This window comes from Rhinatrema bivittatum, chromosome 5 (genome assembly GCF_901001135.1).
Source record: "Rhinatrema bivittatum chromosome 5, aRhiBiv1.1, whole genome shotgun sequence".
NCBI lineage: Eukaryota > Metazoa > Chordata > Amphibia > Gymnophiona > Rhinatrematidae > Rhinatrema > Rhinatrema bivittatum.
This window is the reverse complement of record NC_042619.1, coordinates 211,385,095-211,407,284: the sequence shown is the minus strand read 5'-3', so window position 1 is coordinate 211,407,284 and position 22,190 is coordinate 211,385,095. Positions and strand designations below refer to the sequence as shown.

Sequence of the window (22,190 nt, the reverse complement as noted above, 5' to 3'; positions counted from 1 at the left end):
TTAACAGCTATTATTTTCTCTTGACAGTAAGTTCCTTTAGATAGCAAACTATAATAGAGCTCTTTTAAATGCACATTGCTTTTTGGCCATCTCTTTTTTGACCTGAGAATACAACTAGATAGCCTGTGTTTTAAAGCTATTTTATTTTTTATTTACAAATCCTCTATACCTTAGAACAATTATTTTAAATGATTAATTATTTAATGAAATCAAGTAGACATATTTGATATAGCAATCTAGATGGTCTCAAAACTCATGCACATCAACCTCTTTGGATAATTCTCTTGGTGTTGCGGTCTCCACCGCTTCCCCCTTACTAGCTGTAATCAGGGCTCACCTCCGAGGCCGGGAACGCCGCCTCTGCGGCTCTGCTGAGTATTCGGGGCGTCCCGCCATTGCTGGGCCGTCTCGCTGCCGCCCCGCGCGCACGTGGGGACGTGCGTTATGGACGTACGCTCACCGGAAGCCTGACCCCGCCTGAGCTGGCCACGCCACGCCCCAAGCCCGATATAACCGGCGTTCCTCAGTCCTCTCATTGCCTTGCAACGAGGGTCGCTACAGTGTGTAGTTCTTAGTTGCACTTCCGTTGTTCTGCTTCAGCTACCGACCTCTGCTTGTTCCTGACTCTGCTTCTGCCTGCCGCCAGCCACCGTCCTCTGCTTGTTCCTGACTCTGCTTCTGCCTGCCGCCAGCCACCGACCTCTGCTTGTTCCTGACTCTGCCTCTGCCTGCCGCCAGCCACCGACCTCTGCTCGTTCCTGACTCTGCTTCTGCCTGCCGCCAGCCACCGACCTCTGCTCGTTCCTGACTCGACCGCTGCCTGCCGCCTGCCTCAGTCCATGGCTCTTCAGCCGCAGCTGCTGCGCTCCTGTCCTCCGGACAGCGCCCTCCGCAGGCCTGGGCTGGAACTACTGCCAGACTGTCTTGGGTCCTGATACCTTCTACTTCCTGCCAGGCTCTGGCCTACTCGCTGCTGGCTCCCATATTGCACCCTGCAAGTTCCATTCAAGACATTACTGACTCTGACCCTGCTTCCGCTTGCTCTGTGCTCCCTGGCCTATTGGCTCTTGCTGCTGGACTCTTCGCTTACTCCTTGCCTGGGTCTTCCTAGAGAGACTGACACTGTGCATAAGTCCCAAGGGACTGGGACCCTACGGGCTCCTCCTGGGGGGTTCTGGTTCCCGGGTGAAGAGCTTATCACCACTCCCAAGTCCCAAGGTTCTGGGACCCTACGGGCTCCTCCTGGGGGGTTCCCAGTTCCCGGGTGAAGGTCCTACGTGTGTCTCCTAAGTCCCAAGGCTCCAGGACCCTACGGGCTTCTCCTGGGGGGTTCCTGGTTCCTGGGTGAAGATCTGTGCCTGTGGCTCCGCCTCCCGAGCCTCTCTACCCAGGGTGGTTCGGCTCAAGGGTCCACTCTCGAACCGCAGCTTCCCAGACTGCAACACTTGGTCCAATAAAAGGTATCACAGCCTGTACAGAATTCAATCAATATGAATATGAGATCAGAAAAGAATTTGCTGATAGGAGTAATCAAAACAGAAATGCATGAGAGGATTAAGATCCAGACCTTTTTTTTTCTGTGGTCAATGTCCAAGGAATTGGTGGTCATATACATGGAATCTATAGAGTTGCAATGGTCCATTACTATGAACTAATTGTTTCTGATAGAAAGCAAATTGGTATGCTAAATGTAAAACGATTTTCTAATTTTTCCATCAGTTTCACTTGACTAGGAATTTGAAAACAAATTTGCATCCCATTATTACATTTTATATATTTTACTTTGAGCAGTACATTGATACATAGATGAATCAGTTTTGGTGCTGTGGTCCATTGAGAACTAACAAATTCATCCTTGATATTCTCACAGAGAATCAGCACTACGAGTTGAAATTCCCGAAGTGAAGCTTGAAGATGACACGATTAGTCCCCTTTCTCTGCAGTTTATTGGTAGTCAAGTTGTTGCTGTCTCATCAGAAGGAAGAAGTCCAGGAATAACTTGCCAGATCAACTTCAGGTCTTCTCGACCCCTCTCATTTTTAGCAGATGTGGCCTTCATTGATGAAGATAATAACAGGTAAGACATTTAACTTGGGTCTCTTTAGAGAAGCACACTTGACTTTCTGAAACTGTGGAATAGCTTAGTAACATAGTAGATAAAAACAGTTGGCTAAACCGGTATGCTCAGTTAGTCTAGTCTAGGCTGCTTATGTTATATCCCAATTATCAGCCATATAAGCTTAACAGCTTGTATATTATTTCTCCTTCTCTGAAGAAAAAGCAGGTTCATCAAGTCACATAAGTAGGTCGTGTGACTGCTCAGTGCCAAACTGATAGATTGTTCCAGAGCTTTCAAAGCAAAAATATTTTGCTGCATCCTGCTGCTCCTCTCAATTTGTTTTTGTCCTTCAAGCCATTTGATGCCTTTTCTTTTTCTTGTGGCCCTATAAGTTCTTCTGGCTTTTCTGTAAATATTCTACCATAGTTAGGGTATTTGGCACTTCTAAAGTTTTATATTCTTCTTTGTTGATTCTGCTGAATCAGCCTGTAGGTCTTTACTCGTGAGGGTGTTGGGAGATACCTATGCCAAAAACACTCTTTCAAGGTGATAATTCAGATCAAATGAATCAAATCATGGTGAATAGGGAACATATAATAGAGCAAATTGACTAACTAAAGAGTAATAAATCACAAGAACCAGATGGTATACACCCCAGAGTTCTAAAAGAACTCCAATATGAAGTTGCAGACTTATTACTTGTATTCTTTGTCAGCAAGCAGGCATAAATCAGCCATAAGAACATAGAAGTGCCATGCTGGGTCCGACCTTTGGTACATCAATCTTAGCAATGTCTCCGATGGTAGCCAATCCCTAAAAGTAGGTCAAATTTCTTGTTGCTCACTCCCAGCGACAAGTTGTGGGTTTCCTGAAGTCACCTGGTTAATAAGACCTTTCTTCCAGAAACGTGTCCAATCCCTTTTTAAAACCAGCTATCAGATCGATACTTTAAGGCCGCGGTAGAAACAGTGCGGCAGTGTCAGGCGCACCCTCGTTCCCCGCACGCACAGTTCTCTTCACCTACCGCTCGATACTCTCGTCTAATTGCATGCAAATGCATGCCGCGGCTGCGAAGCCTTAGGCAAGCGTTAGGCCCGCGCAACCCCTTTTACTGTATAGAGCGCCTATACAGTATCCTGGGTTTGCGGGCCTAACGCTTCACGGCCACGCTGGTATCTGTCATTTCAAATGTCATTTGAAATGACAGGCACCAGGAAGTGGACAGTTATGTTCCCCGATGCTCAGCAAACTTTCCCCCAGCCCCCGCTTACCTGCCCTGGCCCCGTCCGGTCTCCGGTGCAGCCCCAGTCCTGTCCCCTCCTCCCGAAGCAAAAAAAAAAAAACCCGAAAAAGTAGCAAGGCTCGGGCCTGCTACGGTAGTCCCTTCTCCCTTCTCCTCTCCTCCCGATTTCGGCGCTCAAGGCGGCCAGGTGGGCGTGCATTCATCCAGGCAGAGGGAGCCGGCGGCGAAAGCGGCCTCCGGCTCCCTCTGCCTGGATGACTGCACGGCCCCCGCCGGCAGTGAATGAATGCCCGTGCGATTTCGGCGCTCAAGGCGTGACGTCACGACGCTTGACGTCACGGCATGTGACTGCCTTGAGCGCCGAAATCGCACGGGCATTCATTCACTGCCGGCGGGGGCCGTGCATTCATCCAGGCAGAGGGAGCCGGAGGCTGCTTTCGCCGCCGGCTCCCTCTGCCTGGATGAATGCACGCCCACCCGGCCGCCTTCAGCGCCGAAATCGCATGGGCATTCATTCACTGCCGGCGGGGGCCGTGCATTTATCCAGGCAGAGGGAGCCGGAGGCCGCCTTCGCCGCCGGCTCCCTCTGCCTGGATGAATGCACGCCCACCCGGCCGCCTTGAGCGCCGAAATCGGGAAGAGAGGAGAAGGGAGAAGGGTCTACCGTAGCAGGCCCGAGCCTTGCTACTTTTTCGGGTGGTTTTTTTTTTTTGCTTTGGGAGGAGGGGACAGGACTGGGGCTGCACCGGAGACCAGACGGGCCCTTGAGCACCGAAATCGCACGGGCATTCATTCACTGCCGGCGGGGGCTGTGCATTCATCCAGGCAGAGGGAGCCGGAGGCCGCTTTCGCCGCCGGCTCCCTCTGCCTGGATGAATGCACGCCCACCCGGCCGCCTTGAGCGCCGAAATCGCACGGGCATTCATTCACTGCCGGCGGGGGCCGTGCATTCATCCAGGCAGAGGGAGCCGGAGGCCGCTTTCGCCGCCGGCTCCCTCTGCCTGGATGAATGCACGCCCACCCGGCCGCCTTGAGCGCCGAAATCGGGAGGAGAGGAGAAGGGAGAAGGGACTATCGTAGCAGGCCCGAGCCTTGCTACTTTTTTCGGGTTTTTTTTTTTTTTTTTTGCTTCAGGAGGAGGGGACAGGACTGGGGCTGCACCGGAGACCGGACGGGGCCTTGAGCGCCGAAATCGCACAGTCATTCATTCACTGCCGGCGGGGGCCGTGCATTCATCCAGGCAGAGGGAGCCGGAGGCCGCTTTTGCCGCCGGCTCCCTCTGCCTGGATCGAACACGCGCCCACCCGCCCGCCGGCTCCTACCGCCACCTGGATCCAACGTGCGCCCACCCGCTCGCCAGCTCCTGCCGCCGCCTGGATGAACGGGCGCCCATCCGCCCGCCGGCTCCCGCCGCTGCCTCGATGACCGCACGCCTGGGGGATTCGGAAAGTGACAGGTATTTATACATATATATAAACAACATACGCTGCAATGTTTTTTACACTTTACGGTTTTACCCCCATTTTTTACACTTTATTCCCGTTTTAATTTTCGAACACCACACTAACACCACGTAGAGGGTAGGCGGTAAACTAACAGGTTAAGGACGCGGCAAAATAGCGGGTTACAAAGGAGATAATCTGAGCGTGCGTCACAGTATCGGAGGGGAATAGCTAATTCCTTCATTATACAGCTAATTCGTTCATTTACATATCATATACATGCTGCGTGCGGAAAGGGTTATGCGTCTGTTTTAAGAAGCGCTAAGGACGCGTGAAACTGGTGACTGTATCGCTGGATCGCCTTACGCGTCCGAATTGTGCGCTGCCAGCACGTTACAGACAGGAAATCTTCAACCGCACGTTACAGTATCGACCTGTATGTTAGTTGCCTTAACCTCATCCTCTAGTAACAAATTCCATAGCTTGATTGTGTGTTGGGTGAAAAAATAATCTCTCAACTTTGTTTTAAATCTAGTAGCTGTTAGTTTCAGAGTGTCCACTAGTCTTTATATTGTTTGAAAGGGTAAATAGCCATTCCCTATTTATCTGTTCCATCCTACTCATGATTTTATGGACCTCTGTCATATTCCCTCTTAATCATCATTTATCCAAGCTTAAGAGTCCAAGCCTGTTTATCCTTTCTTCACAAAGGAGCCATTCTACTCCTTTTATCATTGTTGTTGTCTTTTCTAGTTTTGGTAGCTTTTTTGTGAGAGAAGAGGTGAGCGGCTGTCGGTGAGCAGGCAAGCTAGACTGGAACAGAGAGTACTGGAGACCACGGGAACAAGGCAGGAACTGAAGGTCCTCCTGGTAGGATAGGCAGCACCTAGTGGTCCAGCTCGAAGAAGGCCACGGGCGGTGTCGAAGCAGGCAGACCTGGTGGTCACAGGAGTAGCAAAGAGAGTGTCCGAATGGAGCGCAAGGGTCAAAGCCAGGGTATCCGTCCGAGGATGGTCAGCCAAAGCAAGGGTTGGTTCCAGGTATCGGTCTGAGCGTAGTCAAAGGCAAGCAGAGGTCAATTCCAGGTATCAGTCCGAGCGTAGTCAAAGGCAAGCAAAGGTCAGTTCGAGGTATCAGTCCGAGCGTAGTCAAAGACAAGCAGAGGTCAGTTCCAGGTATCAGTCCGAGCGTGGTCAAAGGCAAGCCGAGGTCAGTACTGGGTATCAGTCCGAGAAGGTACAACCTAGTAGCAAGATGAGGAACAGGACTCAGGAATGAAGGAACTCTGGAACAGATGCTGGAACACAATAAGGACCATGGGAACACAGGAGCAAACACAGGAGCAGGCAAAGGAACACTGGAACGCAGGAACACTGGAACAAGCACAGGAACAAGGAATGCAGGAACACTGGAACAAGCACAGGAACAAGGAACCAGGAACACTGGAACAAGCACAGGAACAAGGAACGGGAACTAGCTTCACTCAGAGGTGACAACCCGATTGCCAAGGCGAGGGACTGAGGAGCAGACCCTCGCTTAAGTACTGTGCTTCGGTGACATCATCAGGTCGTGCCACGGAGCGGTTTCCCGCCCCTAGCCCCCTTAAAAGGGTCAGCCGGTCGCCGTGTGCGCGCCTAGGGGCAGAACAGAAGCAGCGGAGGACGTGTGGCGCGGAGAGCGAGGCCTGGGATGCCAAAGCGCTGGAGGGAGCCGGGGACCCGCTGCCTGAGGCCGAGGATGCAGTCGGTTAGCTGCAGCAGCGGGGGAGGTGAGTCTGGGGCCCGCAGAGCTAGGAAGAAGGTGAGCAGGCCCGAGCGCGGCCCTGGCGTGGCCGGGGTGCACAACAACAGTAAGACAATGCCTTGCCTTCTATCCATAGCTTTTTAGTTTTCTGGGGATTCTTTCATGAGGGACTTTATGAAATGCCTTCTAAAATCCAAATACACTGTGTCACTTAGCTAACCTTTATCCACATGCTTATAGTAGGAGGTAATTATTCAGTAAGCCTGTGAGCAGACAAGTTATCCAGCAAAATTGAGGCCGAATAACTTGTCCTGGATATTCATCCGGCTATACTTTATCCCTGAATACGTTGCCCCCTGTGAATGGTACATTTGCCAGATGTTGTGTGTGCATCTTCACGAAGGCTACTCACTTGTATTCAGGTGAGCCTTCACGTTCTTATGGAAGCTGCCAAAGTTCTGGCTGTGATGTTGAAAGCTGCCCTATATTAAAATAAAAAAGAAAAATAAAGTCAGCTGTGGTCTTTCAGTGGCTTCTGCAGCTCGGAGAACTCAGTGGTGTGATGCCTGCAGAGAAGGAATACATTTGACTGCTGTGTAGTTTCCCGTGGAGGCTTAAGGGATTTTGGCCCAGCCTTCAGTTGCACGAGGAACTTTGGTCAGCTCATAGGGCCGCATAGCGTGAATTCTGTTCGCTGGTTAGGGGAGAGCTCAGCTGTGGGGGAACAACTGCAGGTGTGGGGGACTGTGTCTGACTGAGGCCATTGTTACATTTGCCAGGTGCTTGAATCCTGGATTGACCACTATTGGAAGCAGTGTGTTGGTGTCTTGGAATCCAAATTCTTCTTTCCTTTTATTCCCTAACCCCTTTTTTGAAGCAGATAGCAATGTTGCAATTGCATCAAGGCCTATTGGCTAAGGGTAGTAATCCCATGCTCTCTGTTAAGGATAGTAACTGCTGCTCTGTGCTGGTTACCCCCATGCTTATCAGTTTCCCAGACTGTAAGAGTCAGGGCCCTCATTGGTTGCTGTCTAAATCCAATTCCTCCTTTCCCCTGCCATTGAAGCAGAGAGCAATGTTGGAGCTGCATCAAAAGTATCAAGGTTTATTGGTTAAGGGTAGTAATCGCTGCACCAGCAAGTTACCCCCATGCATGCTTTCTTCGTGTCCTTTAGGACTTGGCTGTAGAAACAGTCTTGTGCTTTTTCCCTTATATCTACCTATCAGGATCCCAGACTATGGAAGTCGGGGCCCTCGGTTGTCATCTGAATCCAATTCCTCTTTTCCCCCTGCTATCTAAGAGGGGAGAAATGTTGCAGTTGCAATAAAAGCATCAATGTATATTGGTTAAGGGTAGTAATCTACATGCCTTCTGCTAAGGGTAGTAACTGCCAAACCAGCAAGTTACCCCCCCTGCACACTTATCTCATTTCCGTCCCTAGCCTTTAGAGATCCACAGTGATTTTTCCATGGCCCTTGAAATTCTTTTTTCTGTTTTCTTCTTCACCACCTCCTCCGGAAGTGCATTCCAGGCCTCCATCATCCTCTCCATGAAGAAATATTTCCTGCCATTGATTCTAAGTCGTCCCCCCTGGAGTTTAATTTTGTGAGCCTTAGTTCTATTGTTTTCTTTCCAACAGAAAATATTTGAAGTCCATACATCATTGAAACCTTTTAGGTATCTGAAGGTCTATCATATCTCCACACCTCTTCTCTTCCAGGGTATACATATTCTGATCCTTCAGCCTCTCCTCATAGATGTTCTGATACACCATTTTTGTCACCCTTCTCTGGACAGCCTCCATCTGGCTCCAGAACTAAACACAATACTGTTGCAGATCTTAATATCATCTACAAATTGACATATTTTACCTCCTATACCTTCCGTAATGTCACTCACAAAGATATTGATCAGAACTAGTTCCAACACCAATTCCTGTGACACTCCGCTTAACATAGCTCTCTCTTCAGAGTAGGTTCCATTTACCATTACATGTTGTCTCCTATCAGTCAACCAGTTTGTAATCCATGCCACTACCTTGGTGCTCACTCCCAAGCTTCTCATTTTATTCACAAGCCTACTATGCAGGACCATATCAAAAGCTTTCCTGAAAGCCAAGTAGATCACATGGAGCGCTCTTCTTCTATCCAATTCTCTAGTCACCCAATCAGAAAAATCAGATTTGTCTGATAGGACCTTCCCCCAGTGCTGTCTCTGGTCCAAAATCCCACCAGAGTGTAGATAGTTCACTATCCTTTCCTTTAGCAGTGTCTCCATTAATTTACTTACCAGTGATGTGAGGCTAACCGGTCTGTAGATTCTAGCCTTCATTCTGCTCCCACTCTTTGATGTGGAACCACCACCGCTCTTCTTCAATCCCATGGCATCACTCCCATTTCCAGGGATCTATTGAAAATGTCCTTCAGCAGACCCACCAGCACATCTCTGAGTTTTCCCAATATCCTGCGTTGTACCTCATCCGGCCCCGTGGCCTTGTCCACTTTCATTTTGCCTAACATTTCCCATACATTCTGTTCCGTAAACATAGGATTGTCTACCCCATCCCCATCTACGATCTTGTCTACCAGCAATGGTCTTTCTCCAGGGTCTTCTTTAGTGAACACCGAACTGAAGTATTTGTTTAATATTTCCGCCATTTCTTTGTTTCTGTCCACACATTGTTCCTTGTCACCTTTCAATTTCACTATAACACTTCAGGCTTTCCTTCTCTGATATATCTGAAAAATGTTTTGTCAACTCACTTTACCTCTTTGACAATCCTTTCTTCCGCTTTACCTTTTTCTTCCCTGATTTCTTTCTTCATCTCCCTCAGTTTCACTAGATATTCTGCCCTATGTCTCTCTTTTTCGGATCCTTTTAACTTCTTGAACGCTGTTCTTTTTTACTTTAATTTTTCAGCCACTTCCTTTGAGAACCAGATTGGTTTCTTTTTCCTCTTACTGTTGTTTACTTTTCTAACATATAGATTTGTTGCCTTTGTAATAGCTCCATTTAGTTTTGCCCACTGTTGTTGTTACGGCCCTGCCCGCAGTGAGCCGCAGGCAGCCCCTCCACCCACCTGTTCTCTTCAAACACGGCAGGACGCCGCCGACTCCGTCCTTCGCGGCCCGGAGGCTGCGGCTGTCTCCTGCCCTGCACGGCAGGGATGACGCCGTCAGGAGCCTCTCCCCTCTGTGGCTGGGCCACCGCTGCCGCTCCTACTTCCTCTTCGCAGCTGGAGCCGCTGCCGGGGTCCTAGACGGCAGGGAAGCCGCCCCTGCTACCGCCTGCCTCTTTACCTTCTTCTTTGTGGCAGGAGCGCCACCAGCATGGCCTTCTATGCGGCGGGGACACCGCCATCGGGTCTCTCCCTCTTCTGCTCTTCAGTTCCTCACCCTAGGCGCAGGTGCGCGCCTCAGCTCAACATTTAAAGGGCCAGTAGCAGGAAGTGCTCCTGGCCCCACCGGAATCCAGCTCCACCCAGTTTCCTGCTTTAGCTCTATAAAAGGGGTTCCTCTTCAGTCACTCCTGGCCTTCGGATTGGGTTCCACAGTGGTCTGTGTCTCCGGTCCAGGTCCTCCGTGGTCTTCTCCTGTGTTGACGGCTTCGTCTTCATGTTCCTGATGTCCTTCGTCCAGGTCTCCAGTTATCTTCATGTTCCTGATGTCCTTTGTCCGTGCCTCCAGATGTCTTCAGGTTCCTGATGTCCTTCGTCCGTGTCTTCAGATGTCTTCATGTTCCTGATGTTCTTTGCTTGTACGTCCTGATGTCCGATGTCCTTCCTAATGCCTTTGTCTTCGCCTCTGCCTCCAAGCTTTGGTTCCTTGATGTCCACTTTCCTGGTGTGCCGTTGTTGTGGTCCGCGACCAGTCCCATGGGTGGGCTGTGTAGGGCGCCTCACGGTATAAAGGCTATCCTCATCTCCGCAGTGCAACCCTCCGGAAGACTTCTGCTTCAGTCCTAAGTTTTTAATCCTTGAGAATCTTGAATCCTGTGCTTGAATCTTGTCCCAGTCTTTGGAGCCTCTTGCATTTCGCGTCTGTCCATGTCAAGACTCTGTTCGAACCTGCTCCGCACCAGCATGGTCCGCAACCAGTCCCGCGGTTGGACTGTGTAGGGCACGCTCCGGTACAGGCCTCTTCAGTATCTTTGTCATGTTCCGGTATCAGCTTCCACTATCTCTCCTAGACTCTGCTTGGAGCCCAGCGTGATCCGCGACCAGTCCCGTGGGTGGACTGTGTAGGGCGCGCTGCGTCGCAGTCTCGACCCATCACTTTGATCCTTGCCTTCGTCTACAGTGCCTTGATCCTTGCCTTCGTCTACAGTGTCCTTGCCTGAGTCTTCATCTAAAGTCTTCTGTGTTCTAAGGACTCCGTCTGCCCTTGTCCTCTGTACGGCCTGCCGCCTTTTGCTGTTACCCAGCGGCAGGTCCGAAAGGGCTTGGAACAGTCGGAGGACTGTTCATTGATCAACATTGCGTTGTTAGTCATCCTGGGGCGTGCAGGTCTGGTAGAGGGTCAGACCTCCGTCCTTGTCTTCGCTTCAGCCTTACCCTGCTCCTCGTACCCGTGATCGTACCAGCTCACCTCCCACGGTGTGTCTTGGGGCTCCTCCCCGAGGGCTCACATCACCTGCTTTAGAAAAGACCACGCCTCCGCGCTCATAACAATAGCCGAAGGCCTTCAAACCCTCGGTTCGTAACAGCTGCTGGAGACCACGCTTGTAACAATTGTTCCACATCACCCATTTTCTCCCAGTCTTCCAGTTCTTCCTCTAGGAACATTCCCATTTTGACAAAGTCTTTGTGAAATTCAAAACTCAGGTCTTTGAGTGTCTTCTCTAGATATTGGTTATGATATCAAATCATACTGTCTGATGATCATTGGTGCTCAGGTAGGCACCCACTTAGACTTTTGAGACATTGTCCCCATTTGTGAGCACCAAGTCAAGTATCACACCCTCCCTCGTGGGTTCCATTACCATTTGTTTGAACAGAGCCCCTTGAAAATTATGCATTTTCACTCTACTTCTTGTAGATTCTGCAGATGTGATACTCCAATCCACATCTGTCATATTAAAATCTCCAACTAGCAACACTTCTCCCTTCTTTCCCACCTTTTGGATGTCTTCGACCAGATCTTTGTCCATTTGAGTTGGAGGCCTATAGACTACAGCAATGTAAATGAAAGCACCATCATCTTTTTTTAGGACAGCTTCTTCCCTACCCCATGTTCCTTACATTTCAGTTGCTTGGATATTGTTTCTGTCATAAAGAGCTACTCCTCCAACTTTTCTGTACTTTCTGTCCTTTCTAAACAAGTTATAGCCAGGGATGGCTGTATTCCAATCATGAGACTCAGTGAACCATGTCTCTGTAATTGTAGCGATGTCCAAATCCGCTTCTGCTATAGAGCCTGCAGATCTGGTAGTTTAGTGCTCACATTATGGGCATTTGTGCTCATAGCTTTCCAATTTTAATTCTTTGGACATCTTTTCTGCCCTATTCAGCTGATATTTGTTAATTTCTTCACCCACTTCTTGGAGATGTTTTGGGGTGACATCTCAATTTCATTTTGCCACCCTGTCCTCTAGTTTAAATGCCATAACAGTTGAGATTATGAGTGACTAAAATATTCCTTGACATGTACTTATTGTGAGTTTATTTAATCCATTGAAAACTACGTTTTTTTTGTTTTTTTTTCTCAAAACCAGAAAAGCAGTCTAGATTCTACAGTTTTTGGTTTCAGTTAAAATCTGCCCCTCTAAAAATCAGGGCACACAATTATGCAATTATACACAACTTCTATACTTGGTTCTAATATATATTAAACAGTAAAAGTTCACTTAGTGAGTCTGGAAGCCTTGTGAATCCAGGAAGACCTGCAGACAGAAGATCTGGAAATCAATGCCAAGAAGTGCAGAGTTATGCATCTGGGATGCGGTAATCCAAAAGAGTTATATGTGATGCAGGGTTAAAGACTGATGTGCATGGACTAAGAGAGAGATTTTGGGGTAATAGTGTCTGGTGATCTGAAGATGGTGAAGCAATGTTACAAGGCGATAGCTAAAGCCAGAAGAATACTGGGCTGCATAGAGAGAGGAATAACCAGTAAGAAAAAGGAGGTGATCATGCCCTTGTACAAGTCCTTGGTGAGGCTTCACCTAGAGTACTGTGTTCAGTTCTGGAGCCTGTATCTCAAAAAGGATAGAGACAGGATGGAGGTGGTCCAGAGTAGGGCAACCAAAATGGTGTGGGGTCTGCATCTGAAGACTTGTGAGAAGAGGCTAAAGAATTTTAATATGTATACCCTGGAAGAGAGGAAGTGCAGGGGAGATGTGATACAGATCTTCAGATTACCTACAAGATTGTAATGATACACGAACTTCGAACCTTTTCCATTGGAAAGAAAACAATACAACTAGGGGTCATGAAATAAAACTCCTAGGGGGATGACTCAGAACCAATGTCAGGAAATATTTCTTCATGGAGAGTATGGTGGTTACCTGGAATGCCCTTTTGGAGGAGGTGGTGAAGATGAAAACAGTCAAAGAATTGAAAGGGGCATGGGATAAACATTGTGGATCTCTAAAGGCTAGAGGATGGAAACCAAGAAAAGTGTGCCTGGTGGAAACTTGCTGGTGCGGTAATTAATAGCCTTAGCAGAAGACATGGAGATTACTACCCTTTTTTTTTTTTTTTTTTAATTATTTATTTATTGAATTTTTCAAAACAAATATACAGAACTTTTTGTTCAGAAATTTGAAACACAGTAAATGAAATACAAAAAAGGAAAATTTACATCTCAAAGAATATAAAGATTTTTTACCCTGTGTTAACGTTTAAAGGAAATTGTGGATCCAAGATGTAAATACCAGCAGCTAGCAGGAAATAACAAAAATATTTATTATAAAATTGCGTCAAAATTAACTAATGTCTTCTCTACATTAAGCCTTCAACCCTTGGATCTAAACAGAGTGGGAGTCGAGGTAAACTCGTAGCTGTTCTGGTTCCCTGAAAATATATCGTGAGTTCTGATAAATTAACAAACAGTAGCATGGGAATCTGAGAATATACTTTGCACCTCTAGCAATAACTTCTTCCCTCATGGAAATAAATTTTTTTCTTTTAATTTGGGTAATCTTCGTTATGTCCGGAAAAATTTTTAATGGATAACCATAGAATTTTTGATGTTGATTACGAAAGTAAGTTTTCATAATTAAGTCTCTATCAGACGACATAGCAAATTGTATAAAAAGAGTGGCTCTTTCCTCCACTATTAACTCGTGGGATTTTTCTAATATGTCTGTTAAATCATACGATGAATCTTCTTTTTGATCTGGATTTTTTTCTTTATCCCTCTGAGGCAGATAATAAATTCTAACAATCGTTGGAAAATTTTTTTCTGGAATTTTAAGCAAATTCTGAAGGTAGCTTTTGAATAACTCACGATGCGAGAGTAACCTCAGTTTTGGAAAATTCAGTATCCTTATATTATTTCTCCTTATATGATTCTCGAGGATTTCCATTTTTACCATCTGTATATTTTCAGATTTGATCAGGTTCCCCTGAATTTTTTCTACATCTGTGAATTTTTTCTCAAGTCCCTTAACAGAATTCTCTAGAATTTCCACTCTTCTTTCTGTATCTTGATGCTTTTCAATACTTTCTTTTACCATTGTTGTCAGATGCAAAATAGATTTCTCCATAGAGGTAATAGCTTTCATAATCTCAGTTAAAGTTATATTTTTAGGATTAAATTCAGGAAGCCCACAAACGACTTGAATTCCCTCGTCGCCTTTACTCTTATCCAGGGGCTCACCTTTTTCCTCAGCTCGCCTCCATGCTGGATCTGGGCGGTCACTGGAGCCAGGCATAGACTGACTCACCGAAGGAGAGAAACTTTCGTCGCTCCTTCTCTGGACTACGGCCCCCTCAGCAGTTCTATCCTGTGGCGTAGCAGGTAAATTCTGCTCGGAGAACATTCTCCCGAACGGTGGGTCAGGCGTAGAAGGCGCACCTGGGCTTAATGATATTTCTTGAGCCAGGGAACTTGGCGTCTGCTCTCCGCCAGGGCTTCCAGCGGCTCCGCCCTCAGGGTGTTCACTCACTAGTCCGGCGAAAGCTTCCTCAATACGGAGCTGTCTGCTAGAGGAAATCGGCGTTGATGTAGTTTCTCTAATTTTGGCTTTGCGTTTGGTATGAGGCATCCTGCTATCAAGCAGCTTAGAAAAGAGGAAATATTTCAGGTAATAAAGCCAAAATTGAATTCGCTCCGGAGCTCAGCGTTCAACCGTTCATTCCTCCGCGGCCATCTTGGGGGAGATTACTACTCTTAACCAATAAGCTTTGATGCAACTGCAACATTGCTCCCTGCTTCGTCACCAGGGGGGAAAGACAATAACCAAGAGAACCCCAACTTCTACGGCCTGGGATACTGACACGCAGACATAAAGGAAAAAGCAGAGGTCTGCTTCTACAGCCAAGTCCATAAGCAAAGCACATCAAGCAACACTGTCTGAATTTTCAAGATGGTCATTACCCAGTAAAAACCATTGCTATCAGAAATTTTTATGGGTTATCATAAGGCTTGGGGATAACTGCACGGAGCGCCAGTTCCTGCCCTTAAGAGAATCATGTGAGATGTCTGCACAGAGTGGCAGTTACTACTTTTAGTTTGAAACAGTTTTTATTATTGCAAAACCAGACAACAGTACAGAGAATGTAGAGGTTCTGAAACATTCTCCGTTAGTATAACCAGAACTCCCCACAAACAAACATCCCACCCCACTCACCCATGCCACCCCCCCCAACTTCCCTGCCCCCCACCCCGTAAAGTAGCCATGTCCATACATATCCATATTGTTATGCTCCTGCCCGCAAGAAGCATGGGCAGGCTCTTACCTTCTCACAGACAGCCATCCACGCTGCTGCTTCTCTTTCTCCCTGAATCAGCTGGGGCTGTCCCCGCAGCTCTTGCCATGCGGTCGGCTCCTCCTGTTCCTGCCTTCCCCTGACGTGCTGCTGCGATCCCGGGACCTCCAGTCAGCAGGCCGTCTCTGCCGGTGCCTGCTCAGCCCGGGTCCTTGCCTGGCTGGGAAGCCGTCCCTGCCAGTGCCTGCAGCCTGCTACAGCTCTCTACTCTGCCTGCAGTCTTACCTCTGCTCCTGGGGCTGTCTTCACGGCATGGAGCCGTTCCTGCAGTCAGCCCTTCTCCTGCTTCAGTTCTTGCAGCTCTCTGTTCTCTCTGCCGGTGCCTGCAGCCAGCCTTACCTCTCCCTGCTTCTTCCTGCTTCTGTCCATGCAGCTGGGAGCTGCTCCACTGACCTGCCTTCACCCAGCTCCAGTCCAGGGCTGCTCCACTGCTTCCCAGGCCTTCCACGTGGCTGAGGACGCCACCAGTTTCCAGCTCTTCTCTCCAGCTCCCTAGGGCGCGGGCGCGCGCCTCTCTGCTCCTCTTCAAGGGCCAGCCAGGTGTGGCCCCCTGCTGCCCCTCCCTGGGCGTTGTCCACCTCAGCCCTACTAAAGGGCTCAGCTTTCAGTTTGTCTTTGCCTTCGCAAGGAGTTGGTCACTCCTGAGATCCTTCGCTCCAGGAAGTCGTCCGTGTTCCAGCACTTCTGCAAGGTCCTGTGTTTCGTGTTACCTGTCGGAGCTCCTCGTCCAGTCCTGATGTCTGCCTGCCGTCCAGTCCCAAGGTCTGTCTCTTGATCCAGTCCTGATGTTCCTGCTGTTCCAGATGTCCATGTTCCAGCCCTGAGGTGTGTCTCCTGTTCCAGTATCTGTGTTCCAGTCCTGATGTTCCTGCTGTTCCAGATATCCTTGTTCCTGATCCTGATGCTTAACCTGCCTTGTGCTGCCAGGAGTGCAGCGTATCCTTGCCTTGTGCTGCCAGGAGTGCAGCGAACCTGCTTCCTCTTTCTTGTGCTCTCCCGCTCTCTGCGTGGTCCGCGACCAGCCTTCCAGGGCTGAGTAGGGCGCGCATGAGGCAGGGTGGTCCGCGACTCAGTCCCGTGGGTGGTCTGAGTAGGGCGCCCTGAGGGACGGTGCCCATGTCTTCCTTCAGCCCTCGTTCCTGACTCCACCTCTGTGCATCCAGCACCTCGTCCTGAGTCCACGTCTATGCCTGTCCACGTCTATGCATCCTACACCTCATTCCTGAGTCCACATCTTCGCCTGAGTCCACGTCTAAGGATCCTGCATCTATGCCTGAGTCCACGTCTATGGATCCTGCACCTCGTCCTGAGTCCACGTCTATGCCTGAGTCTACGTCGTTCCTGAGTCTCGTCTGAACCCATGTTCCAGTCATCGCTGTCCTGGCCTCCATCCGGCCTGCCGCTTCGTGCCGTACCCTGCGGCAGGTCCGAAAGGGCTGGGAACGGTTGGAGGACTGTTCACAAGACCAACATTGCGTTGTTGGGTCTTCCGAAGCGTGCAGGTCCGGAGGAGGGCCTGTCTTCCATGTCACTCCAGCCCTGCTCCCGTCCAGCCCATGCTCGGGCATGCCACGCCTCCCGCGGCACCTCTTCAGAGCCCTCTGGGGGCGAGCCGCGGCCCAAGGACACACATCACCCAGGAGTGGGATCGCTCTCCTAGCGCTCCACAACAGATATAGTGTCCATCACTCTGGTCATGAGCATACAACCCAGGAGCTGCCCGTCTGATCAACTCCACTCATTTAAAAGCAAGCTGCGGGATCGATGTGGGAGAGATTGGAGGTAGGAGTCCCAAATAGCCAAGAACTTCTTCTTATGTAGCGGAGACTGCTGCATAGTCACTGCATCCATTAACATCTTGCGATGAAGGCAATTACGCCAAGTCCAATACGTCGGGGGATGGTCATCTTGCCAATGTAGTAAGATCACCTTTTTTGGCCACCAAGCTAGCCTTACGAATAAGCAATCGAGATCCCATATCTCGCACGTGCAATGGAGAAATGCAACCAAAAAGTAACCACAGAGGAGAAAGGGGGAGGCCCAGCCCTAGCAGAGTCTCAAGATAGCGAATCACCTTTGACCCAAAGACTCTGAATCGGGGGACATATCCAAAAAGCATGAGATAAGGTGCCAAGTGGATGCCCACATCATCCACAAGCAGCAGAAAATGAGATCCGCAAGTGAAACGCACCCTGAGCCAAAATGTAGCTACGCCGAATAAATTTAAATTGCATTTCTCTGTAGTACATGTTCACCGAGATTTGGGAAACTCGTTTAAAACATGCTCGAATTATAAACTCAGTAACCATGAAAACCCCATCCTTATTCCACTGCTCTACCAGAATGGAACAGGTATCAGTGACAGTTAAATGCTTAAGGAGCTTATAGTAATGCGATAATGAGTGCACTTTAGACTTTTCAAGCAAAAGAACATTATCCAGGGATTGAAAGGTCAAAGCCTGTCGGGAGCTGGAGGATAATGACCCAATATAATGTTGAAGCTGTAAATATGGGAACACCACTGTTGCTGAAAGAGCATACAGCTCCCGAAGCTCTGAGAAGGGTAAAATCTGACCTGCGGGGGATAACACATGGCCCAACTGAGTAATGCCCTAAAGGCCCCAATGATAAAAGGCAGTCATCTGCGAACCCGGTGTAAAGTCTGGATTCCCATGAAGGGGCAAAAGGTAAGTACAGACACGATCAGCCTTAAAAATACGCATTAGCTGCATCCAAGATAGATGGACTGGGCAAGTGACAACATTTTGTACAAGAAACTTGGGGAGTTTATTAGCTATGGATTGCAAAACAATTTTGAGAAAAAAGGAACCAGCTAACACCCCATCCGCGTGAACATTAATAAAGGTGGACGTCCAGTAACCAATCCCGAACAATCTGGAGGTTGCTGGCCAGATTATAGAGTGCCAGGTCCGGGACACCCAACCCCCTTTGACCCCACCTCTCCCGCAACCAGGTCAAGGGGACCCTAGCCTTCCTCCCCCCCCCCCCCCCCGCCAAAAAAAAAGCCGCTGAGCCTTATCAAGCTGCAACAGGTCTACTTGACACAATTGAAGAGGTAAATTCTGGAAAAGGTATAACCACTTGGGGAGGATCGTCATCTTAAAAAGATTGACACAGCCTCCTAACGACAGTGGCAAGAAAGACCAAGTAAGCAGCTTATCCTGAGTAGCCTGAAGCAAAGGATGGACATTCAACTTATAGAGATGAGGTAACGTACGAGGAATAACCACCCCCAGATAAGTGAAGGAGGCATCTGCCCACTGCAGTGGAAAGTCCTCCCCCCAAGTCCACTGTAAGTCATCTGGATAAGCCAAGGCCATGGATTTAGACATATTTATTTATTTTATTTATTTATTTGGATTTTTTCTACACCTGCATTCGCGATGGGAATTCGCATCATACCGGTTTACAATTAACAAGGTGTGACAAAAGGAAAAAAGTAAGAACATTAACAAGTGCTAAAAGAAGAAATAGCAGTTACAATAAAACAGGGACATAATACAACTTGGAATGGTGAGAAGGCGATAGTAAATTAACAGTGAAAAAAATAAAGATTAAAAGAGATTGTAACATTATTGAGTTGTCAAAGTTGTTGAATTACCCTGTAGGGTGGTCGGAGTTAATTAAATTGAAATTAAGTTCAATTGGTGTCTGGAAAGGCTTTCATAAATAACCAGGTTTTAAGTCTTTTTCTAAATGTTGGAAGGCAGGGTTCCTGTCTCAGTTCTGGTGGGATGGAGTTCCACAAAGTAGGTCCTGCTGTGGAGAATGCCCTGTCTCTGAGAGTCTTATGGTGAAAGGTTTTGGCAGGAGGAGCCTGTAGTGAATCTCTGTAGGACTCTCTGATTGGTCTGTCGGAGGTATGTTTTTTAAGTGGAGAGAGTTGATGGAAAGCTTTGTAGATGGTGGTAATGGACTTATATAAGATTCTATAGTGAACTGGTAGCCAATGTAAGTCTTTGAGAATCGGAGATATGTGGTCTCTTCTTCTTGTGTTTGTCAAAATTCTGGCCGCCGTGTTCTGAACCATCTGGAGGGGTTTAGTGTGGGAAGACGGTAGACCTAATAGAATGGAATTGCAATAATCTAGCTTAGAGAAGATTATTTATTGCAAGATTGTTCTGTAGTCGTGGAAGTGGAAAAGTGGTTTAATTCTTTTTAAGACGTGCAGTTTATGAAAGCAGTCCTTAGTGGTTTGATTAATAAAAGATTTTAGATTTACCTGATTATCAATGATTGCTCCTAGGTCTCTTACTTGTGCTGTTTGAAAGCCGGTTGGTGGATTTGAGGCGAGGTTACTGTTTTCGGGGGAAATTATGAGGAGTTCGGTTTTTGAAGAATTTAGGATTAGATTTAGACTGGAGAGGAGGTTGTCAATTTTTTGAAGGCAGTTTTCCCAGATTTTAATAGTATTTGTGAGGGATTCTTTGATGGGGATGACAATCTGGACGTCATCTGCGTATAGAAAGTATTTGAGGTTCAGATTGGTTAAAAGTTGACATAGGGGGAGGAGGTAAATGTTAAAGAGCGTGGGGGAAAGAGAGGAGCCCTGTGGGACTCCTAGTGTGGAAGGATAAAACTGATTCTTTGTTATGTATTTTGACTTTGTATCCTCTGTTTCCCAAGAATGATTTGAACCAGGCAAGTGCAAAGCCTGTTATTCTGATGTTCGCTAGTTGATTTAGGAGAAGGGAGTGATTTACAGTATCAAAGGCGGCCGATAGGTCGAGGAGTATCAGCAGGTAGGCATGACCTTTATCAAGGCCCATGATTAGGTAATCTGTCAGGGATATGAGAAGTGATTCTGTACTTAAGGATTTTCGGAAGCCATATTGAGTGGGGAATAATATATTGTTGTCTTCAAGGTATTCTGATAATCTGGTGATGACTAATTTTTCCATTACCTTAGCTATAAAAGGGAGGTTGGAGATTGGGCGAAAGTTGGAGGGATCTTTGGGATTTAAATTAGGTTTTTTTAATAGAGGTTTGATAGAAGCAATTTTCAGGTCGTCTGGATAGATTCCTTGGGCTAAGGAACAATTGATAATGTCAGTCAAGGTTTTGGAGATGGTATCTGGAATTAGCAGCAGTAGTTTGGAAGGGATATGGTCAAATGGGTGAGATGAGGGTTTCATTCTCTTCAATACTGATTTGGTCTCTGATGTTGCAATGGGTTCGAAGGCTTGTATAGAAATATTTTTGCAGTGATGGAGGTATGTGCTGAGTGGAGCTAAGGTATTCGGTTTCAGCTGTGATTGTAGGTTGGAAATTTTGTTACTGAAGAAGATGGCCAACTCCTCTGCTTTTTCGTGCGCTTGGTTGAATGGAATTTTATTTATTTATTTATTAAAGGCTTTTCTATACCGAATTTCTTGATACAAATCAAATCAACTCGGTTTACATCAAACAATAAGGAACTATAACCAACCAAACAGTAAAACAATTTGAAGGAGAGTAAAGTTACATTATAACAAGGATGTGTAACTTGGAGGAGGAAATAAGAGGGGGACGAGAGATTAAGATATACATTGGAGTATGCGAAGGTGACAAGTAGAAGACCTCATGATAAATTTGTAAACATTCTCTTAAAATTTATATACACAGTTTAGCGTCTGTTAAAGTGCATAGTTGCTAGAACAGATATAAGTCAGGCTGTTGGGCTGGTGTCGGAGAAGGCTCGGCAGAACAGCCATGTCTTTAATTTCTTTTTAAAAGTTAGTAGACATGATTCCTGCCTGAGGTCCGGAGGCATGGTGTTCCAGATGGAGGGACCTGAGATGGAGAATGACCGGTCTCTGATATTTGAGTGTTGTATAGCTTTGATAGAAGGTACATGTAAGGATCCCTTGTAGGCGTCCCTTAAAGGTCTAGCTGTTGAGTGTAGTTTGAGGGGGTATCGCAGATCGAGGGGGGTCTGATGGTGAATATATTTGTGGAGTAATGTAAGAGATTTATGAAGAATCCTGAATTGTATAGGGAGCCAATGTAGATCCTTTAGAATGGGAGTGATATGCGCTCTTCGATTGGTGTTTGTCAAAATTCTCGCCGTTGCATTTTGGAGTAGCTGGAGAGGTTTTACAGTGGAGGCCGGGAGTCCTTGCAAAATGGAATTACAGTAGTCAATTTTGGTGAATAGAATGGCTTGGAGGACCGATCTAAAATCATAGTGGAATAGGAGCGGTTTGAGTTTTTTGAGTACTTGTAACTTGTAGAAGCACTCCTTTGTGGTGTGTTTTATGAATTGCTTTAGGTTCAGGTGACTGTCAATGATGACTCCTAGATCTTTAGCGTGTGAAGTATGTATGCTTGTCTGCATCTGGTGTTGAAGGGGACTGCTTTCAGGGGTGATTAGTAATAGTTCGGTTTTGGTAGTGTTGAGCACCAGGTTAAGGTTTGAGAGGTGATGATTGATCGTTTGCAGATGAGAGTCCCATATCTTGATTGTAGATTCTAGTGAGTTGGATATTGGAATTAAAATTTGAACATCATCTGCGTAAATATAGAACTTGAGTTTCAGCTTAGAGAGTAAATGGCAGAGGGGGAGAATATAAATATTGAACAGTGTGGGCGATAAAGAAGAGCCCTGGGGGACTCCGAATGGTGCGTTAGTGTGAGAGGATTCCTTGTTCTTGATTTTCACCTTATAGCCTCTATTGCTAAGGAAGGATTCGAACCAACTAAGGACTGATCCTGTAATACCTATGTCTGATAGACGGTTTAGAAAGGGTGTCGTGATTTACCGTATCGAA

The 22,190-nt window shown here is 47.3% G+C and overlaps 1 protein-coding gene across 1 annotated transcript in view; it reads left to right on the top strand.

The window, feature by feature from the left end:
* Positions 1 to 22,190, top strand: part of CFAP47 (cilia and flagella associated protein 47) — a 1,765,744-nt gene that overhangs the window by 404,451 nt on the left and 1,339,103 nt on the right. The window contains exon 26 of the mRNA XM_029603108.1: positions 1,871 to 2,077. Coding sequence (XP_029458968.1) covers positions 1,871 to 2,077 — 207 coding nt within the window. The remainder of the gene's footprint in view (positions 1 to 1,870; positions 2,078 to 22,190) is intronic.